Here is a 19082-nt window from a genome sequence, read left to right as displayed (position 1 = left end):
TGAGTTCCTGTATGGGGGAAAAAAAAGCTTCCTAGATGGGAAGCGAAACGTCTTCAAACTTGGAAAAAGAGTCTAGTGGATTGTTTTAATTTTCTTTTATGGAATCTCCTCTGCATCCTTTTACTTGATGTCTTGATTTGGTTATCTCTGAATAAAACATAATATTGGATATATTTTATAATATTAGATGTTATCAGAGGGTAATCATAAAAGGAAACTTGCAATTGCAACATGATTAGAGTTATATAGTCATTTACTGGGGGAAAATGGGCTCAGTCATATAGATTTAATTATAAATTAGAAAAGATGCTGTCCAGAAGTTAAATTTTATTTAATTTCTCCTGTCTGGGGATTTAATTTTATGTCTGGGAACATGTATATATAAAATTCTCATATAGAAAACATTATATCTTTAGTAAAATAATTAATCCAAACATAATGAAAAAGTTTTATATTCCTAAACTCCATAAGATTTGAATTAGCTAAGCAGGTATTTAAGCCATCTGGTAGTTATGCATTCAAGTAATTCAAATAATCAAGTAATTCAAATGATCAAATCAAATGTTGAAACATTTACATCAAGGAGCTTAATCTTTATCAATAATTGCATTAATGAATCTGTATAATGATAACTGCCAATGTGGATAAATGTAGGCCTTGCACTTTGAATGAAAGTAAAACTTTATATAATGAGTGGTTTAGTCTAGTTTATTCTAGTCAGTAGGGGAGACTGCAGATTGCTGCAACACATTTTTCTTTTTGATTGATACACCAACCATTTATTTATACATTAAAGTTACATCTGTCTGCTAATACCCATTTAAATACGATTACAGGTTGTTCCCCACAATACTCATAAAAAAATTAATCTGTTGCAAAAGACCCTTTCCCACTCAGAGACAGTTGGTACATTCTAGAACTTCACACAAATTCACAATATATATATATATATATTTTTTTTTATCTGAATATTATTCGGATTATTTGTATTTTTAATAAAAAAATAAAAGTAATTTAAAGCCAAACTGCAATTTGCATCTATAGACATCCCAAAAGGAAACAATGAAATTTTGAAACTTTTTCGAATACTTTTATTAATGACCCCAAATTAACAAGGCAAAACAGCCTATAGCATTCATGACATCCCAATAGCCAGTTTTTTTGGGGGGGAGTAAAAAAACAACAACAAAGTTTTTAAGAGCAGAGAAACCTTAAACATTTCTTTATTTTTCTTAAAAATAAATAAATAAATCCAAATGAAAAGATAACCCGTGCTTGTGTTGCATTTAATAACGCCCGGAAATTACAAATTTTCCTCCTTTTTAATATAATAGCGCGGTTATTATATTTAATTTAATGGGAATTTCTTTTTTCTATAAAAAAAAAAAAAAAAAGATCCAGGACTGGATAAGAATCCATCGGGACTAGAGCTAAGCCAGGCGGCGCCACTGATGCTCTTCCATTTTCATCTTTTTATTAAAGCAACTTCAAAAACTGGCTGATTTAACATTGTAATCCTGTCATTGGGCCAGCAGAGGGCGCAAACACCTAACCGTATAGTGAAAGCTTTAAAACCATCTCCAGGGTTCCACCAAGACCACCTACCATGTGTCACTGTTTTGATGTGAACCAGAGTCAAAGCAATAAAACATTTTATAATACAACGAATTACAATTTTTTTCAAAAGTTTTGAAATTCCCTACCACTGGACTGAGAATCTATATGACAATGCACATTTAAAACCATTAGATAAGACTGTGGCTCAGATGTTTAACCATATCTTATCCTAATTAAACCTAATTTATTCCTAGTGTGTGTTTTCCTGGCCATATAATACTATATTTTATTTCTCGTTTCTTCAAGAAAGATATATATATATATATATATATATATATATATATATAAATTTTTTTTATTCAACTTTAAATTTGGACATTTTAACTGAAATAAAATTTAGTAATATTGTATGGCGATCATCTATTGCCTTATAATAAAAAATTTTTTTGTTATGTTTGGTTGCATTTTTACTCATTTGTAAATGAATGAATTTTCTTTTACAGTTGGCTTTAGGTTAGCCACGCCCTCTCCAATCATAAGCGACACCTGATTGGTTGGCGGACGTTGCACAACATCGTGATGTAAGCAAGAAAAAGAAAGGTGTCCCCATTAGGCATTTGGAGGGCTAGTCCTTCAGATTATTCAACCAACCCCCAAAGTAAGATGCACGGTATATTCAGTCCCATTATCTGGGCTGTGAAGTCTTTTTGTGTGTTTGAAGCTGTTTTATAAGTGAATCACCATTTTTATCATTTACTGTTCATCACCATAGTTAGCCAGCATGTCTTTGGTAAATACATATCTCAATAAAGTACACATTTATGCAATCATACCATGTTTCTTTGTAAATGTAGATTTATTTGAACTTATGTTAAAACCTGCTGTTATGGCAAGTTGGATAATGGCTTCCAAATTTATAAAAGGAAGAACCTGCACACTATATTCAAAGTACCATAATGCTGTCAGCACAGTAGGAGTAACATCTATTATCCCAGCTTAGAAAAGAGGGGGATAGTTGCAGTAATAAAAAGTTATGTTAATTTTATAAAAAAAAAAAAAAAAAAATAGCAAACAGATTTTTGTATTTCCATTTAAGTCTTCGTTAGAACCATATTTTTTAGAATATTATACTATTAGTCAACTTAATTGTTTTGATGTTAAACGGGCATTCTCTTAAATCATATGTGATGTCCAAATGAGAACAGTAACAAGTGAAACTTGTTAAAGTAAAAACTTGCAACCAAATAGAGTATTTTTTATTGCTGAGGAAGTGATTGCTGGTTGAAAGCACTGGGGATTTGCTTTTTGTTTTTGCATGAAAATCACCGCCTCAGGTTTAGAAACTCAAAGCTTTGAGTTTATTATTAGTGATTTAGTGGGATAAAAACTGAATACTTTCAACCCATGGACCGCAAGTTATTACATATTAAAACTTTGACCTGTTGTATTCAGTCATACTTCAACCAATATAGAATAGGATAGAAAAGAAAATCCATTTATTGTCCCACAATGGGGAAATTGTGGTGTTATACAAGCAAAAGGTTATAGCAGAATGTGCACTTTAGAAAAGTGTATACAAATAACAGTTAAGAAAATGAGAAAAACCTAACCAACAAGTAACAAACAGATTTCAGTTGTTTAGACAGGATTTGTTAATGTCATACAATTTAACCATTGATGATCATCACATTTACAAACAAAAATGGGCTTGTTTAAAATGAAAATAAAATGAACATAACATTTAAAGGGTGGAAACCTAATTACAAACTTGTAGGAATAGATTTATAACACTCTTACTTTTTATTTATTTATTTTAATGGGGGACAAACCAGGTTAGAAAAATGTATCTAAATAATGACCAATTACATTTGTATCATTTATTTAACAGAACAACAATGTCAATTTTGACACAAATTGCATTAGGTGCTAACTTATTTTTTCTATATCAAAGGAAATAGGCCTATCATTTCCTTTTTAAGTGTTGGGGGGGGGGATTCAAACAGATCTGCAACAGATTATTGTAAAAATATTTGCCTTACATCACCTACTGAGTGCAGAGCAGGGAGCTGGCACTTCAGTCTGTCAGGCGCCCACTCCTATTGGGTCTAGCGTTGGATGGGAGGACTGAATAAATAGCGAGTGAGATGCGGATCTGAATGACATGAGATGTGGAGCAGCAGCAGCAGCAGCAGCAGCAGAGAGAGTAGCAGACAGAAAGCATAGAAGCTGCTCCTTAGTCACCGCAGATCAGTGCTAAAACAGCCAGTCGGTCCCTTTAACTGATCCTTTGATCTCAGTGCTCGCGCGCGCTCCTCACTGCTTTGATCCAAGTTCTGTCGGGGAAAGCTCACCCCTCTGCTGTTAACAGGTTGGATATCTATTTAGAAAAGAAACAAATAAATAAGGAACTACAGATTTTTTATTTATTTATTTATTTATTTTTTTGCGCGTCTTATCTAAAATCGCTAGAAAGATGATGATGATCATCGCGGAGTTCTTCGTGGTTATTTTAAAGGTGCTTTGGTCGTTTGTGACAGCCGGGGCCAAGTGGGTCGTGCAACCCAAGGAGAAGAGCGTGGCGGGACAGGTGTGCGTGATCACCGGGGCCGGCAGCGGCCTCGGGCGGCTGTTTGCCAAGGAGTTCGCCCGGAGACGCGCAGTCCTCGTCCTGTGGGACATAAACAGCCAGAGCAACGAGGAAACAGCGGAGATGGTGCGAGAGATATACCGAGAAACGGAGACTCCCGCCGCCACAGACGGTAAGTCAGCCTGGAGGACTTTAGATCTCACTCTGTCTAGGAAAAAACACACACCAACCTGCTTTGTTTGAAAGCACAAAGCATGAAAATTATTATTATTCTATTATATTACCTTATTTGTGCAGCAGCTTTATCCAGAGTTGCACTGATTGAGCAGATTGATCGGAATCAGACAATTTTTCAATGATTGGCACTGATAATTCAACCGCATGATCAATAACAGGAAATCACATATTCTGATGGCTACAGTTTCATGATACAGTTTTTTATTTGTACCCTATGTGAGGATTCCAAGTGTTTTAAAATAAAAAAAAGATAAATATCTGAAAAAAAGCCTTGATATCAAAGTCTTAATCCTAATCTATTTATATTTATTTATTTATAACATGCTGAAAACCTGTAATTCTGTAAAATCCTAAATTATTTGAAACAGTTTAGGGGGGAGGTCAAATAAAAATCTTAGAAAGATTAAAGATCTGCAGCTTTTGATATAGAAGAAAAAAAGTGTATTTCTAAGTGATATTTTTCGACAGGTTGCATGTGAAAACAAGAAAACTTTGGTCTTTTTCCTTTCACACAGTTGACTCTGACAGCCCCACTCATCTAGATTCTATTCTTCCTTCTTCAGGGCCTGTTGGTGGAGTGGAGGAGGTCCCTGCTTTTAAGCCTCAGGTCTACACCTATGTGTGTGATGTGGGAAAGCGTGAGAGTGTGTATTCCACTGCAGAGAAGGTGCGGCGAGAGGTCGGCGAGGTGGACATACTGATCAACAATGCCGGCGTGGTTTCAGGCCACCACCTGCTGGAGTGCCCTGATGAGCTGATTGAGCGCACCATGGTGGTCAACTGTCACGCACACTTCTGGGTACGTTTTTTCAACTTTTTCTTTCTTTGCTTTGTGGTTGTACTATAATGAAGCATGTGAAAAAGTAGCATTTTCACAAGCAATGTGATGCCATCATTTTCCACTCCACCTCCCACGCCTCCTTCATATCTTATCCCACCTCCTGATCTCCCAGTCAAAATACAAAGATGTTTCTGAATCCCTCACTGAGAGGGAAAGTGAAAGTATGTGACCAAAAATAGGCATCTTTGATGTTCGCTCCTCAGCTAAAGGTCTGCCACAGGAAAGTCACAAGGTTTTTCTTTAATGAAACTTCCCCTGTTCTCTGCTGATATTGTGGTATGGAAACCCTTCCTTTATCCTTGTGTGATGAGACAGGGCTCTGTCAAAGCCTCATTTCAGTGCAGCACTTTTTAGTGGTAGGTGGTGATTTTATGGGGATCTGTATCATATTTTCTTTTGGCTCCTCTCCCAGGGTTCTTCCTCTGCCTTCTTATCTCCAAAGGAACATGTTTTGCACTTAAACATTTAGTTTAAATAAATATGAGCTGTAGTGTAGGGGAAAATAAATATAGTGTGCCATATGGAGGGTCAAAAGTGCCAGAGTAAATATGTAAATACAATAATAATTTCTTGATGTCAGATATACATATATAAAACACTACTATATATATTCTACTACTATACTACTATAAATATACACATATACATATATATGTACATATATGTATGTTTTAAAATATTTTTTTCCATATTTTTAAGTAAAAATTTAATTATGAATTTATAATATTCTATACACTTTTATGGTGTGCCAGTCAATGGATTGTTATGGATGAGTAAAAGGTAAATGTCATATAGCATCTTTTGAATTGGGAGGAATCCAGAGGGATTTACAATCATTCAGTGATTCATACATTCAAACACTGATGGTGGCGTGCTACATTGTAGCCACAGCTGCCCTGGGACACACTGACAGAAGTGAGGCTGCCGTACACAGGTGCCACCGGACAATCTGACCACCATCATAGATGACTAGTCTCAAAATGAATGATTGTATATTTATCCAATCAGACTTTAAGATGTATTTAATGAGAAAATTTAGTAATAGTTAGTAACCATTTCAAGAATTCTAGAAAATAATTATTTGATTTTTTTCACATATAATGATTTAATTTTGCATCAAATTAAACAATTAAAATGTGTATTTATTATATTTCCAATGAAATTATAACCAATTTTTATCTTGTTGAATTATGGCATGTTTGACCTTCCGTAGTTGCATTCTCTCACTGTGATAAAAAAAAAAAGATGCGTCCTTAGGCTCTGTGAAAGACGCTAAAAGATGGGACTCTGGAATGAAAATATTTTTTATCACTTAGCAGTGGGCTCTGTTCAGCAGCTGTCATGCCTGTGCATAATTAAATGTCGCTCTATATATTTATTTAATCTGTTTTCCAGGGTTTTTTTTTCCTGCATAGTAATGGTCCTCACACCTAGTAGAAGCCTTGTTGTAGTAATTGTCACATTATGTTTGAAAACCAATTGTTTTCCTTTTCTGTGGCTGCAGGTTGTTTTTAAATGGAGATACATCCTCAGTGATGCCATGAAACCACACTGAAGCTCCATAATTGGGCATGAAAACCTCTTGTGTTGTCAAACATGTTGCGTATTTCCTTCCTAATTGCTTCTTCATTCGTTCTCCTCTCTGCTGGCTCTCCTCGTGTTCTTTTACATCCAGGATTTGGAGTCACTATTCAGTGGTTGGGTGGCAGATTTGGGGATTCCTAATAGAAAGCTGTGTTTGTGTATCTCCAGTATTCTATGGAGAGTGTGGTTTCTTTAGAGGTGGGGTGGAGACGAGCGAGGGAGGAGGGAGGAGGAGAGGACGTAGATGAAAGAAGGATTTAATGAATGGCGACAGCCAGAATGGAGGATGTGGTTCATTAACGACACAAGCTAGATGAATAGAGCTTAGACTAACAGAGACCTGACCACTATCCTCTCACAAACACTGTTGCTCACTGCATGCAGGTGGTACCTTTTTGTCCTATATATATATATATATATATATATATATATATATATATATATATATATATATATATATATATATATATATATATATATATATATATATATATATATATATATATATATATATATATATATATATATATCAGTGGCGGCCGGCCCATAGGGGGCGCTGGGGCACCGCCCTCCCTGATAAGAAGAGAGAAACGTAAAATATATTTTTAGAAATTAACTCATAAATGTCAGTTTTACTCTCTAGACTGTGTACCTATAAGCAAAACAAATTATATAAACTACATTTCCCTATCTATTGTCATTAATTTGTGGATTTCCACAGACAGACTCCTACCGTCTCTGTTCTGGGGGCTGTGATCAGACTGACCCACATTTGCAGAGAATCTGTCAATCATGTACTATTGCTAGGTGAATTTAATGGCCAATCAGCGTCTCAGAACTTTATGGTCTTGGGGCGCTGAAAATACTGCGCTTTAACAGGCTTCTGAACCCAAGCGCAGGTGCAGACAATTAAAGGGAAGATGGCGAATGTAACGACCGAGATGCAGCTTCCACCAAATTCGGTGAGATCCTTATTTATCTACCCGTTTGCCAGAAGAATATCCCTGTTGTAGGATATGAACATTTCATGTCATGGTTATTGTGACTGTGACGAATCCACCTCGTCGCTTAAAACAACCTCTCTAACTTTGCGCGCCACACACACATTCCTGTTATACTGTGTTTGTGAGGACCAATACACTCGCGCTGAGACCAGTAGCTCCATTAACTTAAAACACACAAGCTGTTCCTGGTTACCTGCTGGCGTATTGAGGGGGCACACTTAATATTTCAGTGGGGTTAGCTGTGTGTGTGTGTGTGTGTGTGGGTGTGTGTGTGTGTGTGTACGTGTTTATGCTACGGGGACTTGTCATCTTCAGTCTGGCTGCGTCTTTGCTGGGTTCAAACCCAGTTTGGTGTAATTGAATAAGTCAATGAATCTGTGTAAAAGAATTAAGTTGTAAAAATTATTTGTTTTTGTACATCAATTGTTTGTGGATGTAATATATGGACAAAACTGATTAATGAGAAGAAATCAGAAATAAGAGAGCCTGATGTGAGGGGCTTAAACTATTTAATGAGGGCTGTGGGAAGAAAAGCGGCAATTTTTGTTTTCTGTTTCTTTGTTACATTGCTGGTAACTGGAGGGAGGCTGAGGCCCAGAGTATCTTGTACATGTTTAGTTTCTTTTGCACCCTGTTTTGAGTTTTTGAGCTCAATAAATCACCAACACCGGTAACCCGACTGAGACTGGATTCTTGGAGGCCAAAGAACCCCGTCACAGTGACCCAAATCATCACTGTTACTGTTATTATATAGTAAATTAAATCATTACTGTTAAATTGTATGTATTGTCCAATTGTTTATTTGAATTCTTATTCCGGATTAGTTGGAGACATACACTAGGCTATAGCAGCCCCACCAAAAATAGTTTTCACCAGCCGCCACTGATATATATATATATATATACATACACATACTTTTACAAGAGCACCTGCAACAATTTGAGATTAGCTTAGAATACTATAATATAGTCAGTTCTTTGGAAATAACATACTTACATCCAGATGTTTGAGCATTTACAATCTTTTCGGGTTGTTTAAAAATAATTGAATTCATATGTATTCCCAGATGCAGCTGTTTAGTTTTTTTAAGCTGATTGCTAGAGTCAACAGCTTATACTTAGTCCCAAAACACAAAGCAGACCATCTAATGCTAGAATACAAATTACACTGATAATTAAGGAGGTTGTGTTTAAGTACGATGGTGGACTGCTTTTAGAATATTATAGCACCATTAGGAGGTATTCATAGAAATTATCTTCCAACAATCAGGCACAGAAATAAGAAATAAAGCATTTTTTCAGAACAGACTTCTATCAAGAGCAGGGAGAAGATATTAAAAGACTCGTGATTTGGAGCATTTTATTAAATGATCATACAGGACTATCCTTAATTAAGGCTTTTAATTCCTATAAAACCGATAGCAGTATGGAACGTCATCCTTGCAGAACATCTATAAGCATAAACAAAAAAAGCTAAACTGGTTTCTCTCAGAGGTCTGATACTGTTTCAAAAAAGTAAAAAAAAAAAAGAAAGTTTTCCTCATATTTTATCAGCATAACGAAAGAAGAAAAAAGTCAGTTGTAACAACAGTTTCTGATTTGTACAAGTTTTGGACTCTGCATCAGGAGTGAGGCAATGACTGAGACTGCAGCAGGAAACGCAGGGTAATCGTAGTGTGGTTGTCTGCCAAAGCAGCCGAACCCAGACCCCACACTCCATCTCTCCTCCTTCCATGGGGCCTCTCTGACTCCTCCCAACCCAAGGGATTTGGAGGCAGTGGGTGCAGCTGGAAGGGAGTCACCAAGGCCAGCTTCATTTATCTGGCTCTGCCACACACACACATCATAATTCAGTCGCTTTCTTCTCTTAAGATTTTTCTTTTTACTAAGAGGGAGCATGACTCGCTCTGATGTTTTCATTAGTCCACCTGAACGTTTGTAATGTTTCCCACTTCTGAGTCATGTTGGCATATGGGATGCACAGTCATTTTGCGAGGGACACCAGAGCCGTTTCTGTTTGAAGATTCACAGCTATGTTGTGGAATGACATGAAAGCAAATCAGCCTCAGCATCTTGAGCCGGTTATCGAACAGGTGGTTTGGTAAATGATTAATATTTGTTTCTCCTTCCCCGCCACGGAGATCCTTGTTCTCTTGTGCTAATGCATGACATGGCGGGAAAAGAACGCAGTGCCATCCCATGCATAAGCTAGGCAAGAGGGTAATGGTAAGCTGCTGCTGACCCACTTTATCTGACAATTGGTTTCTTGTCTGTGGATCAGCTTGACAAGATGCCAGGCGACAGGAGCCAAGTTCCGCAGGCAGCGTTCCGTCTTTAGACATAGAAAAGAGGCAGCCAGGCAGAATGGTCCTACTTGACTAGTTTTATAAGGGCCCCTCCTCCGGCCTAATGCACCTGTACTCCTTCATGAGAATGCTTATCACTCCTCCCCTTCCTATGTACCTGTTCATGCCCCATCAATCTTTCTCTTTAATTAAATTTCTGATGAGACTAGAAAATGTGGAATGGCTCTAAGTCATTCAAGTGAGAACCAAAAAACATTCTGCCTCTTTTCTTTACTTTGCAGAATGACTTAATATTTAATTTAGAGCTCAATAACTAATCATGGGAAAGATCATATATATTAAATAGTTGGATGTTTCTGATGAAACAGTGGGTTTAAAGGTGCAGTGAAGCATTTACATTACGATTTAAACCTTAGAAATTACTCCTTTTGGTTGATCTCATCATCACCTCCTTTATTTAAGCCCTGTTTTTAAAATAACATCACAGGTCTCCAATTCACTGACAAAAAAGGATAAAAAAAAATTTGTAACTGACTCAAAAAAGTAGTTACAAACCTCTAGACCAGACTTAGATTTTTTTACCAGGGCTTTATATTTATCTGTTGGTTGTAAAAATAGCTGGACACATTCAGATTTACATTTGTTCCTGGCATTAAAGGCTGAACCCAAATGTTTTCTTTGTGTTTTCTTTCAGTTAAGTTCTGACTCTTGGAAACACCATTTCAATTTTCCTGAAAGTAGGAACATCCCAATTAGCAGACAGTTTAAAAAGAGAGTTAGCCAATGCATTTGTATTCAATCTATTTCTATATTCAGTAGCAGCAAGCAATACGTATTTCTACAAGATAATGCTAATAAGAACTTCAGCCCTTTTACAAGATAATAATAAACTACTTTAATGACAGATTAATAATTAAAGAAATCTTAGATATTTAAAATTAAACATATTTTTGTAACCATATTTTCATAAAGCCCTTATGTAATGCCCACCTCAGCTTTCAACCTTGGTAAAAACTTATCTCAGCTTTTAATAAAGTAATTACTGTAACAGCTGTTTTTGTATGAGCTTCTGTCAGGCATGTTGGATGTATTCAAACACATTGAAAGAGTATGAGCAGAGCAGTAAATTACAGTGTCCTCAGCAGAGAATAGTTTGCAATGCTTTGTCTTATGTTATTTACATGAATAAAACAATAATGGGCTGAGAGCTAAACTTTGTAGAACTCATGTATGGGTATGCACTACTCTGCATTAGAAAGAGCAATCTAGTTCTAATTAAAGCTAGAAATCTGATAAAGCTATATATATATATTGGGTAGAAAAAACACTGGAAAACAGGCCCAAATCTATCATCTACAATCAAAGGTGGCAGCAGCACAGCTGATACCTCAATCCAGGATGGTGTCACAGCCAAACCAGAGCAGACCATATGATAATGATGATGAAAAAAATAGTGCATAACAGTTGAACTAATAAATACTGCAGAATTAGAGAGGGCAGATCAAATGAATCAGAAAGATGTAAAGTGGTCCCTCTGTCTTCCAGCAGCTTAAGCCTATAGTAGCATAGAGATAGCTGAAGATAACCTGAATCAATCTAACTATAAGCTTAATCAAAAATGAAAGTTTTAATCCTAGCTTTAAAAGTAGACAGGGTGTCTGCCTCACGGACCAAAACTGGTAGTTGGTTCCACAGATAACTAAAAGATCTGCCTCCTATTCTACTTTTAGAAATTCTAGGAACCACTAGTAAACCTGCAGATTGAGAGCGAAGTGCTCTGTTAGGAACATAAGGAACAATCAGATCTCTGATATAAGAGGGAGTTTGACCATTTAAGGCTTTATAAGTGAGAAGGAGGATTTTAAATTCTATTATGGATTTAACAGGAAGTCAATAAAGATATTCTAAGATAGGAGAGATTTCTCTTTTTAATTCTCATCTGGAAAATTAAAGCTGGATTAGCTGAAGGTTTTTAGCTACAGCGTGTGGACTTCCTAATAGTAGAGAATTACAATAGTCCAACCCTGACATATCAAATGCATTTACTAGTTTCTTACTCTCACCCCTCGATCAACATATTATATTTAATTCTTGCAATACTATGGAGATGAAAGAAGCACATTATAGAAACCTCTTTGATATCTGATTTAAATGAAAGGTCCTGATCAAACATAGCAGCAAGGTTTTTATTTATTTTTTGATTATTAAAAAAATGCAGATAAGGTTACTGACTAACAACCTTCGTTTTCAAATACTCTAGTAGTCTGTAATCTATATAGCGGGTTGGTTACATCAGGATTTATGGACAAATACAACTAAGTATCATCAGCATAACAGTGATAATGAATCCCATGCTGTCTGATAATTCTACCAGCTGGGAGCATAGTAAAGAGAATTGGTCCTAGCACTGATCCCTGTGGTACCCCAGGTAACTCTGGTTCTTGAGGAAACGTTTATCATTAAACTGAGCAAACTAAAATCTGTCAAACAAATAAGGTTTAAAACAGCCTATTGCTGTTCCTGTAATACCTGCAGAATGTTCAAGCCTTTCTGAAAAAATATTATGACAGATGGTATCAAATGCAGCATTTTCATCTAAAAGCACAAGTACAGATACAATGCCATTATCTGAGGCCATGAGAATGTCATTTGGGACTTTCAGCAGAGCTTTCTCAGTACTGAACTTAATTGTTCCTATATATTGGTTCCTGGTTGTACAACTTGTTTCTGTAAGAGTTATGAAAAAGCAACAATTGCTGGCTAGTTAACTTGGTCCATCTACCTGGAGCAGCCTTCATCAATCATGCATTATGATCACTTAAATTAACTCAGCCCATTCTGCTTCCTCATTCAGTCAAACTCCGGTACTCAGAAAGTTTTTTGCTCCCTCTCCTTCATTCACTCATCCAAGGAAAAGTCAACCCAATTAAATGGCCATCTGGTCCAAAGCAAAGGCCAAAATTTCGTTCATATTCCTGTTGGTCAGGCGCTAGCACTAATGCAGCCTGACACCCCAGCTGCAAGAAGCTTTGTGTGGCTTAAATGCTCCGGGGGGCACTCACCAATTAGGAGGGGGTGCAGCGGGCTGGGCACCCCCACTTGGGCCAAGGAGGCCCGCTTGTGTCAACGGGTAATTTAGCGGAACAAGAGAGCGTTGAGACCCAATTACGGCGGCTCTGATGTAAGACACGAGACTCTGGTTGCCTTCACACATTTTGTGTCTGAGAGGTCAGTGGGGGTCATACCCACATGCCAGAGCTGCCATGAGAAGCAGGACATCCCGGCAGGGTGGGAGAGAGATGGGATGGTTGGTCACACTCAGGGTCATCCTCAGCTTGAGGGAAAAATCTTTCCTATATCAGTTCCAGGTTATAAGACCACTCAGCAAATCTGTCCAGCTGAAATCCAATAACTGGCTTGGACTGTAAAGAATTGTGCCAGATCAAGTCATTCTCTGCTGTCAAGAAGTTGCTTTGGGAGTGGGAAATTTTGGCTCAAGTCAGGTACGGGCATATCTTGAGGTAATTCTTCATTTGCACGCAACTCTCTCCCTCTGTTGCCATTCTGGCTCATAGAGACCCCGCTCAGCATTTGCCCAGGCCTAGCATTCTCATTGCTACCTCTCTTTGGGCCCCATCACTTGATGAGTTGAATATTGCACCAACCCTAAAATTTATGTTCTGGAAAACTGCAGATGTCTGGATCCATTTCAGATCAGTTATACCTGACTAAAAATGAACTCCAACAATGAAGTCATTTCTGTTTCTTACAACAGCCTCTCTGTTTAGTTTTGACCTCACTAAACAAGCAGAAAGGCATCTACAACACAAAAGTTAATCTCGGTGTGCAGTTTTAATGAGCCTTTTTCCTCTCTGCTCTGGCGGTTCCATGGCTGTGCTACCAGGTACCAAGCTCTCGCTGGCCCTGTGCTCCCCTTCTGTAAATGTTTATGAAGAAGGATGGATAATTTATCTGGCAAGGAGTTCAGATAATAAAACCCTTGCCTTTAGTTTATTTTAACACACATTATTTAAAAAAAAGTAATTTAAAAATTATATAATTTTCAAAAGATACTAAAACAACCTATTTTTTTGGGACATGGAGAAAAAAAAAGAGTATTCAAATATTTTTAGGGTTCTTAAGCTGCCTGAAAAAACTTTTTGAGGGAAGAAACAGAATGAAACATCCCTTTAGTTTAAAATTTTATAAGCAGCACCGTTGTAATTGTATATTAATAATATATTAAGAAACTTAATTTTTTCTGCCCTCTTTTATTCTACCATTCCTTCCTTACTTGCTCTTTTATTCATTGTTTTCAATCCTTTCTATCTTTAATCAGTCATTTTTTCATCCTATCAGATTAGTTCTTTACTTTAGTTCCTTTTTTTTTACAAACCTGTTTTTGCAGTTTCTGCATCTAAAGACTGGCATCTGTCAAAAAAAAATCAAGAGTGAAGTCAAAATTCTGTACTTAAAAATAAATCGCAAAAAAAAAAGCTTGTATGAAAATCATTTTGACATGTAATTAATCCAAGAACCATGTCTCCCTCTCTATATATAAAACATTACAGTATGGATAGCACATGTTGCTGCTGAGAACAGAAGGTTGAGTTGCCAAGATGCCCGCGGATTTTACTTCATCACCTCAGTAACTTTCTGTATCCCTGAAAGTTTCATGTATTCTTCACCTTCGTAGCACATATGTCACCTAAATTATTAGCTGAGCGACCAACAAAAGGCCTGCTGGGTCTTTGCAGACGTCCCAGTGGGAGAGTGATTGGTCAGTTCCTGTCACTGCCATTATGTGTCACACCTGCTGATTGGCTCATGCTGTGTGCAGATGAGCTCTAAAGTCAGGAGCAGACAGGCAGAGTCAGCTGTACCGTAGGCGTCTAACCCTCATCAGAGCAGCCGGTGGAACTAGTCTGTCTCTCACGTGGCGTTGTGGTTTTTAAACCCTTTCATCTCTGAGCTGGACTGGCTCATCTGAAGAACTTTTCAGTCGCTCGGGTGGGGGCGATGAGGCCGTGTAGGTAGAAAAGAGGCTGCACTGCTACAGGTGATGAGTGAGTGGAGGCCTGCGACTGGTGTTGTCACCAAGTCTTTAGTGCAAGGCTCAACGAAAGGCACCAGATCTGTGTGGGAAAAGAAGCGACTTTGCTGAAACGCTTCCATCACTCCCTTTAACAACGCCCTCCTTCTCTTTTACATTGGATTTATAAGGGATAGAAGTTTTTAAATCTTGAAATGTTGTACCTCCCCCTCTCTCTGTTATGAATTGTCATTCTGACTTTTCTTTCTGAATCTCCATGGAGAAGCGATAGAAACTGAAGGGGGGGGGGGGGGGGGGGGTGAAGGATCAAAGAGCATTGGCACAGACGAACTGCACAAGTGAACTAACCTTCTTCTTTTTTCCCCCCTTGCCCTTCTGTCTCCTCTGTCCTTCCCCCAGACCACCAAGGCATTTCTCCCCAAGATGCTGGAGCTGAATCACGGTCACATTGTGACTGTTGCCAGCTCCCTCGGTTTATTCAGCACAGCTGGAGTTGAGGTTAGTATCATACACAGAAACACACACACAGCCGAGTTGTTCCCACCATCCGCGAGCGGTGCTTTTCTCCTCCATGGCACGGCGTGCCAGCTAGCACGCTGAGAGCGAGGAGGTTAGGCCCCCTTTCTCTGGTTGTTCCCCCACCCGTTAAATTAAGCAACACAGATGAGCATTCGGTAGTCTCGTATAGATTCCTCTATCTGCAGCAGCGGGGGTTTGGGGGGCCCCTCAGTGGGCACTGGCCCTGGGGCCAGAATTAGCTGACAGCTCCCTGAGGGACAGAAACATCTTCATCACTGCTTTGTGAAAAACTTGCTCCTCATTCAATATTCAGCTCACAACTGTTTCCAATTGATATGCTTTTCCTTCCTATAGTTTTTTTTTTGTTCTATTGCATGATAGAATATTTAAAGGGGGGGTATTTATCTCCACAACCACAGAGAGCAAAACAGGACCCCCCTCAAATATTTAGGGTATTCTTATTTATTTTATTAGCAACTGTTTCGTGAAGAATGCATTCAGAAAGTTTGCATGAATTCAGATCTGCAAGTTATTTTTTTGGAAATCTACAACGTTTTTCCTGTCTTTATTGTTACACGTGTGTTTAAAGAGGCTGCTTCATTTTTTTATTTTTTTTTTGTACTTAAGATTATTTCCACAGCGAACCACATCAAAACCTTGCTGCCCAGCAGAGCAGCATACTAATGGCTTAGAGAAGAATGCTAATGAAACCCTAGGAAAGCAGTTAGGTTCCCTCAGGTTTTCTTTGTGGCTGTATCATTACCAGCTAGGAGAAACCCCTGAGCCCATTGGGGCAGGTTTGATAATGTTTTCTGCTCTCTTTTTGTTTTATTCTTTTCAGGATTACTGTGCCAGCAAGTTCGGTGCCATCGGGTTTCACGAGTCCCTGAGCCATGAGATTAAAGCCTCGGAGAAGGACGGCATCAACATGACCCTGGTGTGCCCTTACCTGGTCAACACGGGAATGTTCAAAGGTTGCAGGATAAGGTGAGCCTCGACAGTCTGCCAGTCTAACTGCTTCGGTTTCTCTGTTTTTCTTTTTTCTTCCATCTGGGAAGAGTTTTTTTTAAACAGCTTTCAAAGCAGATGTTGATGGTTTGTTGGTAGAATTACGGTACAGTGATTTCAGTTTCATAAGTCAACAGTTTGTATAAACAAGGAGGGCTGCCTTTTGTTACCCAGGTGCACCTGGTCTACACCACCACCTCCATCCCTCCACACTAACTGCCTCTTGTTATGGTCTTCACTTTGGTTTAGGGTTATTGTGTGCAGGTGGCCTTACTGTCAACCCCCCTGTCCCCACCCCACCCTTCCCCAAAACAAAACTCTTAAAGCCTAATCAGTGGTAATACATAAAAAAAAAAAACATTGCAAAGCTTCATCATGCACAAAACACACGTTACATATTTCCATTTGCCTTAGTGAGGATTTCATGTGAAAGACCAACATAAGTAACATATTATTTTGAAATAGAAGGAAAATCATACTAAATGGATTCAGATTCAGTCTCTGTTATTTTAATACCTCAAAAGTGAAGCAAAACTTATCCACAAATGTACCCAAGAAAAACAGAGCCATTAGCCCAGGTGGAAAAGTAACTCCTACATAATTCTGTCTTTTATTGAAAAAAGCCAAAAGATTTAAAGACTGCAAATCCCCCCTGCACACACCATCACCAACAGCATGGTGCTGCTGGGTCGCTTTTCTTCAGCAGTGACAAAAACGCTGTTCTGCATGGCTAGAAGAGCCTCAGCAAAAAGGCTGAGGCGTCTCTGATTGAGGATTTGATCTGAAAATGGTCGTTCACACAATTTAGAAATCCGTTTTCAAGCTTTTAGTCGTAACATAAGGAGTTTTTACATGCTTTAAAGGCTTTGCATATTAATGATCAAAGTTCTTATTCCAACTAGGAAGGAGATCGAGCCTTTTCTGCCTCCCCTGTCGCCGGAGTTCTGTGTGAAGCAAGCCATGAGAGCCATCCTTACAGATCAGCCGATGGTCTGTACGCCTCGCATCATCTACATGGTTAACTTTATGAAAAGGTAGGATTCCTCCTCCATTAGCTCTCAGTGTAACGCTTTTGGGTCGCTCCTCTTTTAATCCCGTCTTCGTCCCATCTCTGCAGCATCCTGCCCTTCGAAGCCATCGTGTGCATGTACAGATTCCTCGGAGCCGATAAGTGCATGTACCCCTTCCTAGCTCAGAGGAAGGAGGCAATGAACAACAATGAAGCAAAGAACGGGATCTAGGGGACCAGCGTTTACAGCATTTATACCTGCAAGCATTTGGAAACAACCACTGAAGATAAAAGATGGGGGAGGGTGAAAAGAAGAAAAAGACTGAATCTAGACTGGTGCACTTGCATTGAGCAAATGCAAAGATATACCATATTGTTCCTCTGGAACAAAAAAGCTGCGTACTACACAAAGGATATATTAGATTTTTTTTTTGCCTAGAAATCAACATCTATATACCTTCACTAGTTTTGAAATCATACAAAAAAGGTATCCAGTAATTAACTATTTACATAATGTAGTCACCAGCCTTATATAGTGTCATTGTGGAAATATACAGTATGTTACTGTAAAAAAAAAAACAGTAATCTTTTTTTCAGTTATTTTATTTTTGTAGACATGCACTGTAATTTCTAATTTTTATAATGAAAATTCAGATTTGCTCCCCCCCCCCCCCCACTGTCAGTGATATTTGTATAGATTTAACTCAATGTTTCGAACTAAGCCAAGATTTTCTCATGCAGAGGCTCTTTTCCAGTCCAGTTTACCTTCTTTGCTGCGATTCATAATGGCGTGCCATTTCTTAAAATCAAGCGATCACCATGTTTCTTCCTTTTTTTTTTTTTTTGCTTAGAGACATAATTTTAGTCACAGTTTGAGTTTTGAAATGCATTCCAAATGGGACTCAGTGGCCAAGTTGTTGACGACCTTTTTTGGCTACGTTCACACTGCAGGCCTTAATGCTCAATCCCGATTTTTTTCGTGAAATCCGACTTTTTTTTTGCGTTGCTGTTCACATTTCCAAATATATGTGACTTGTATGTGATTTCCTCTGTGAAGTGCATTCTTATAACGTAAGTGTGCAATAGAGGACGCAGTGATGTCACAAGCAAGTCGTGCTGGAGCGCATCTAGTGATCTTTCTCAACCTTAAAAACTCAATCTTTTCAAGATGGTTTAAGAAAAAGACTGCTCTCCACATTATCGTCGTCCATGGTTGTCGTTTTTGTTTCTGCTTCTGCATAGCAAGACGGAGAATTGTGACCTTTGTTGAGTATTAATGACGTTCAGGTCGGATGAATGGCTGTTTAGACACAAGTTGCATTTAAAAATATCAGATTCGTATCGGATTCAGGACCACATATGCAATTGGCCTTGGTCG

General features: G+C 38.2%; 1 protein-coding gene across 1 annotated transcript; it reads left to right on the top strand.

Moving 5' to 3' along the window:
- Positions 1-3698: 3698 nt before the first annotated feature.
- rdh10a (retinol dehydrogenase 10a) lies at positions 3699-18842 on the top strand. The gene is made up of 6 exons (XM_038268659.1): positions 3699-4316; positions 4945-5180; positions 15568-15666; positions 16529-16674; positions 17598-17729; positions 17813-18842. Exons 1-6 carry the CDS (start codon positions 4031-4033, stop codon positions 17934-17936), a joined length of 1023 nt encoding a protein of 340 aa, XP_038124587.1. The 5' UTR covers positions 3699-4030; the 3' UTR covers positions 17937-18842.
- The last annotated feature ends 240 nt before the right edge of the window (positions 18843-19082 follow it).

Source organism: Cyprinodon tularosa, unplaced genomic scaffold (assembly GCF_016077235.1).
Source record: "Cyprinodon tularosa strain WSP-4 unplaced genomic scaffold, ASM1607723v1 ctg707, whole genome shotgun sequence".
Lineage (NCBI taxonomy): Eukaryota > Metazoa > Chordata > Actinopteri > Cyprinodontiformes > Cyprinodontidae > Cyprinodon > Cyprinodon tularosa.
Note: the sequence above shows the minus strand (reverse complement) of the source record. Positions and strands in the feature narration are given on the sequence as shown.

Excerpts from the sequence above, each read along its gene's own strand:
- rdh10a (XM_038268659.1), top strand. The coding sequence starts at position 4,031 with ATGATGATGATCATCGCGGAGTTCTTCGTGGTTATTTTAAAGGTGCTT. Across the intron at positions 5,181-15,567 it reads ACTGTCACGCACACTTCTGG|ACCACCAAGGCATTTCTCCC; the intron begins GTACGTTTTTTC and ends TCCTTCCCCCAG. Across the intron at positions 15,667-16,528 it reads TCAGCACAGCTGGAGTTGAG|GATTACTGTGCCAGCAAGTT; the intron begins GTTAGTATCATA and ends TATTCTTTTCAG.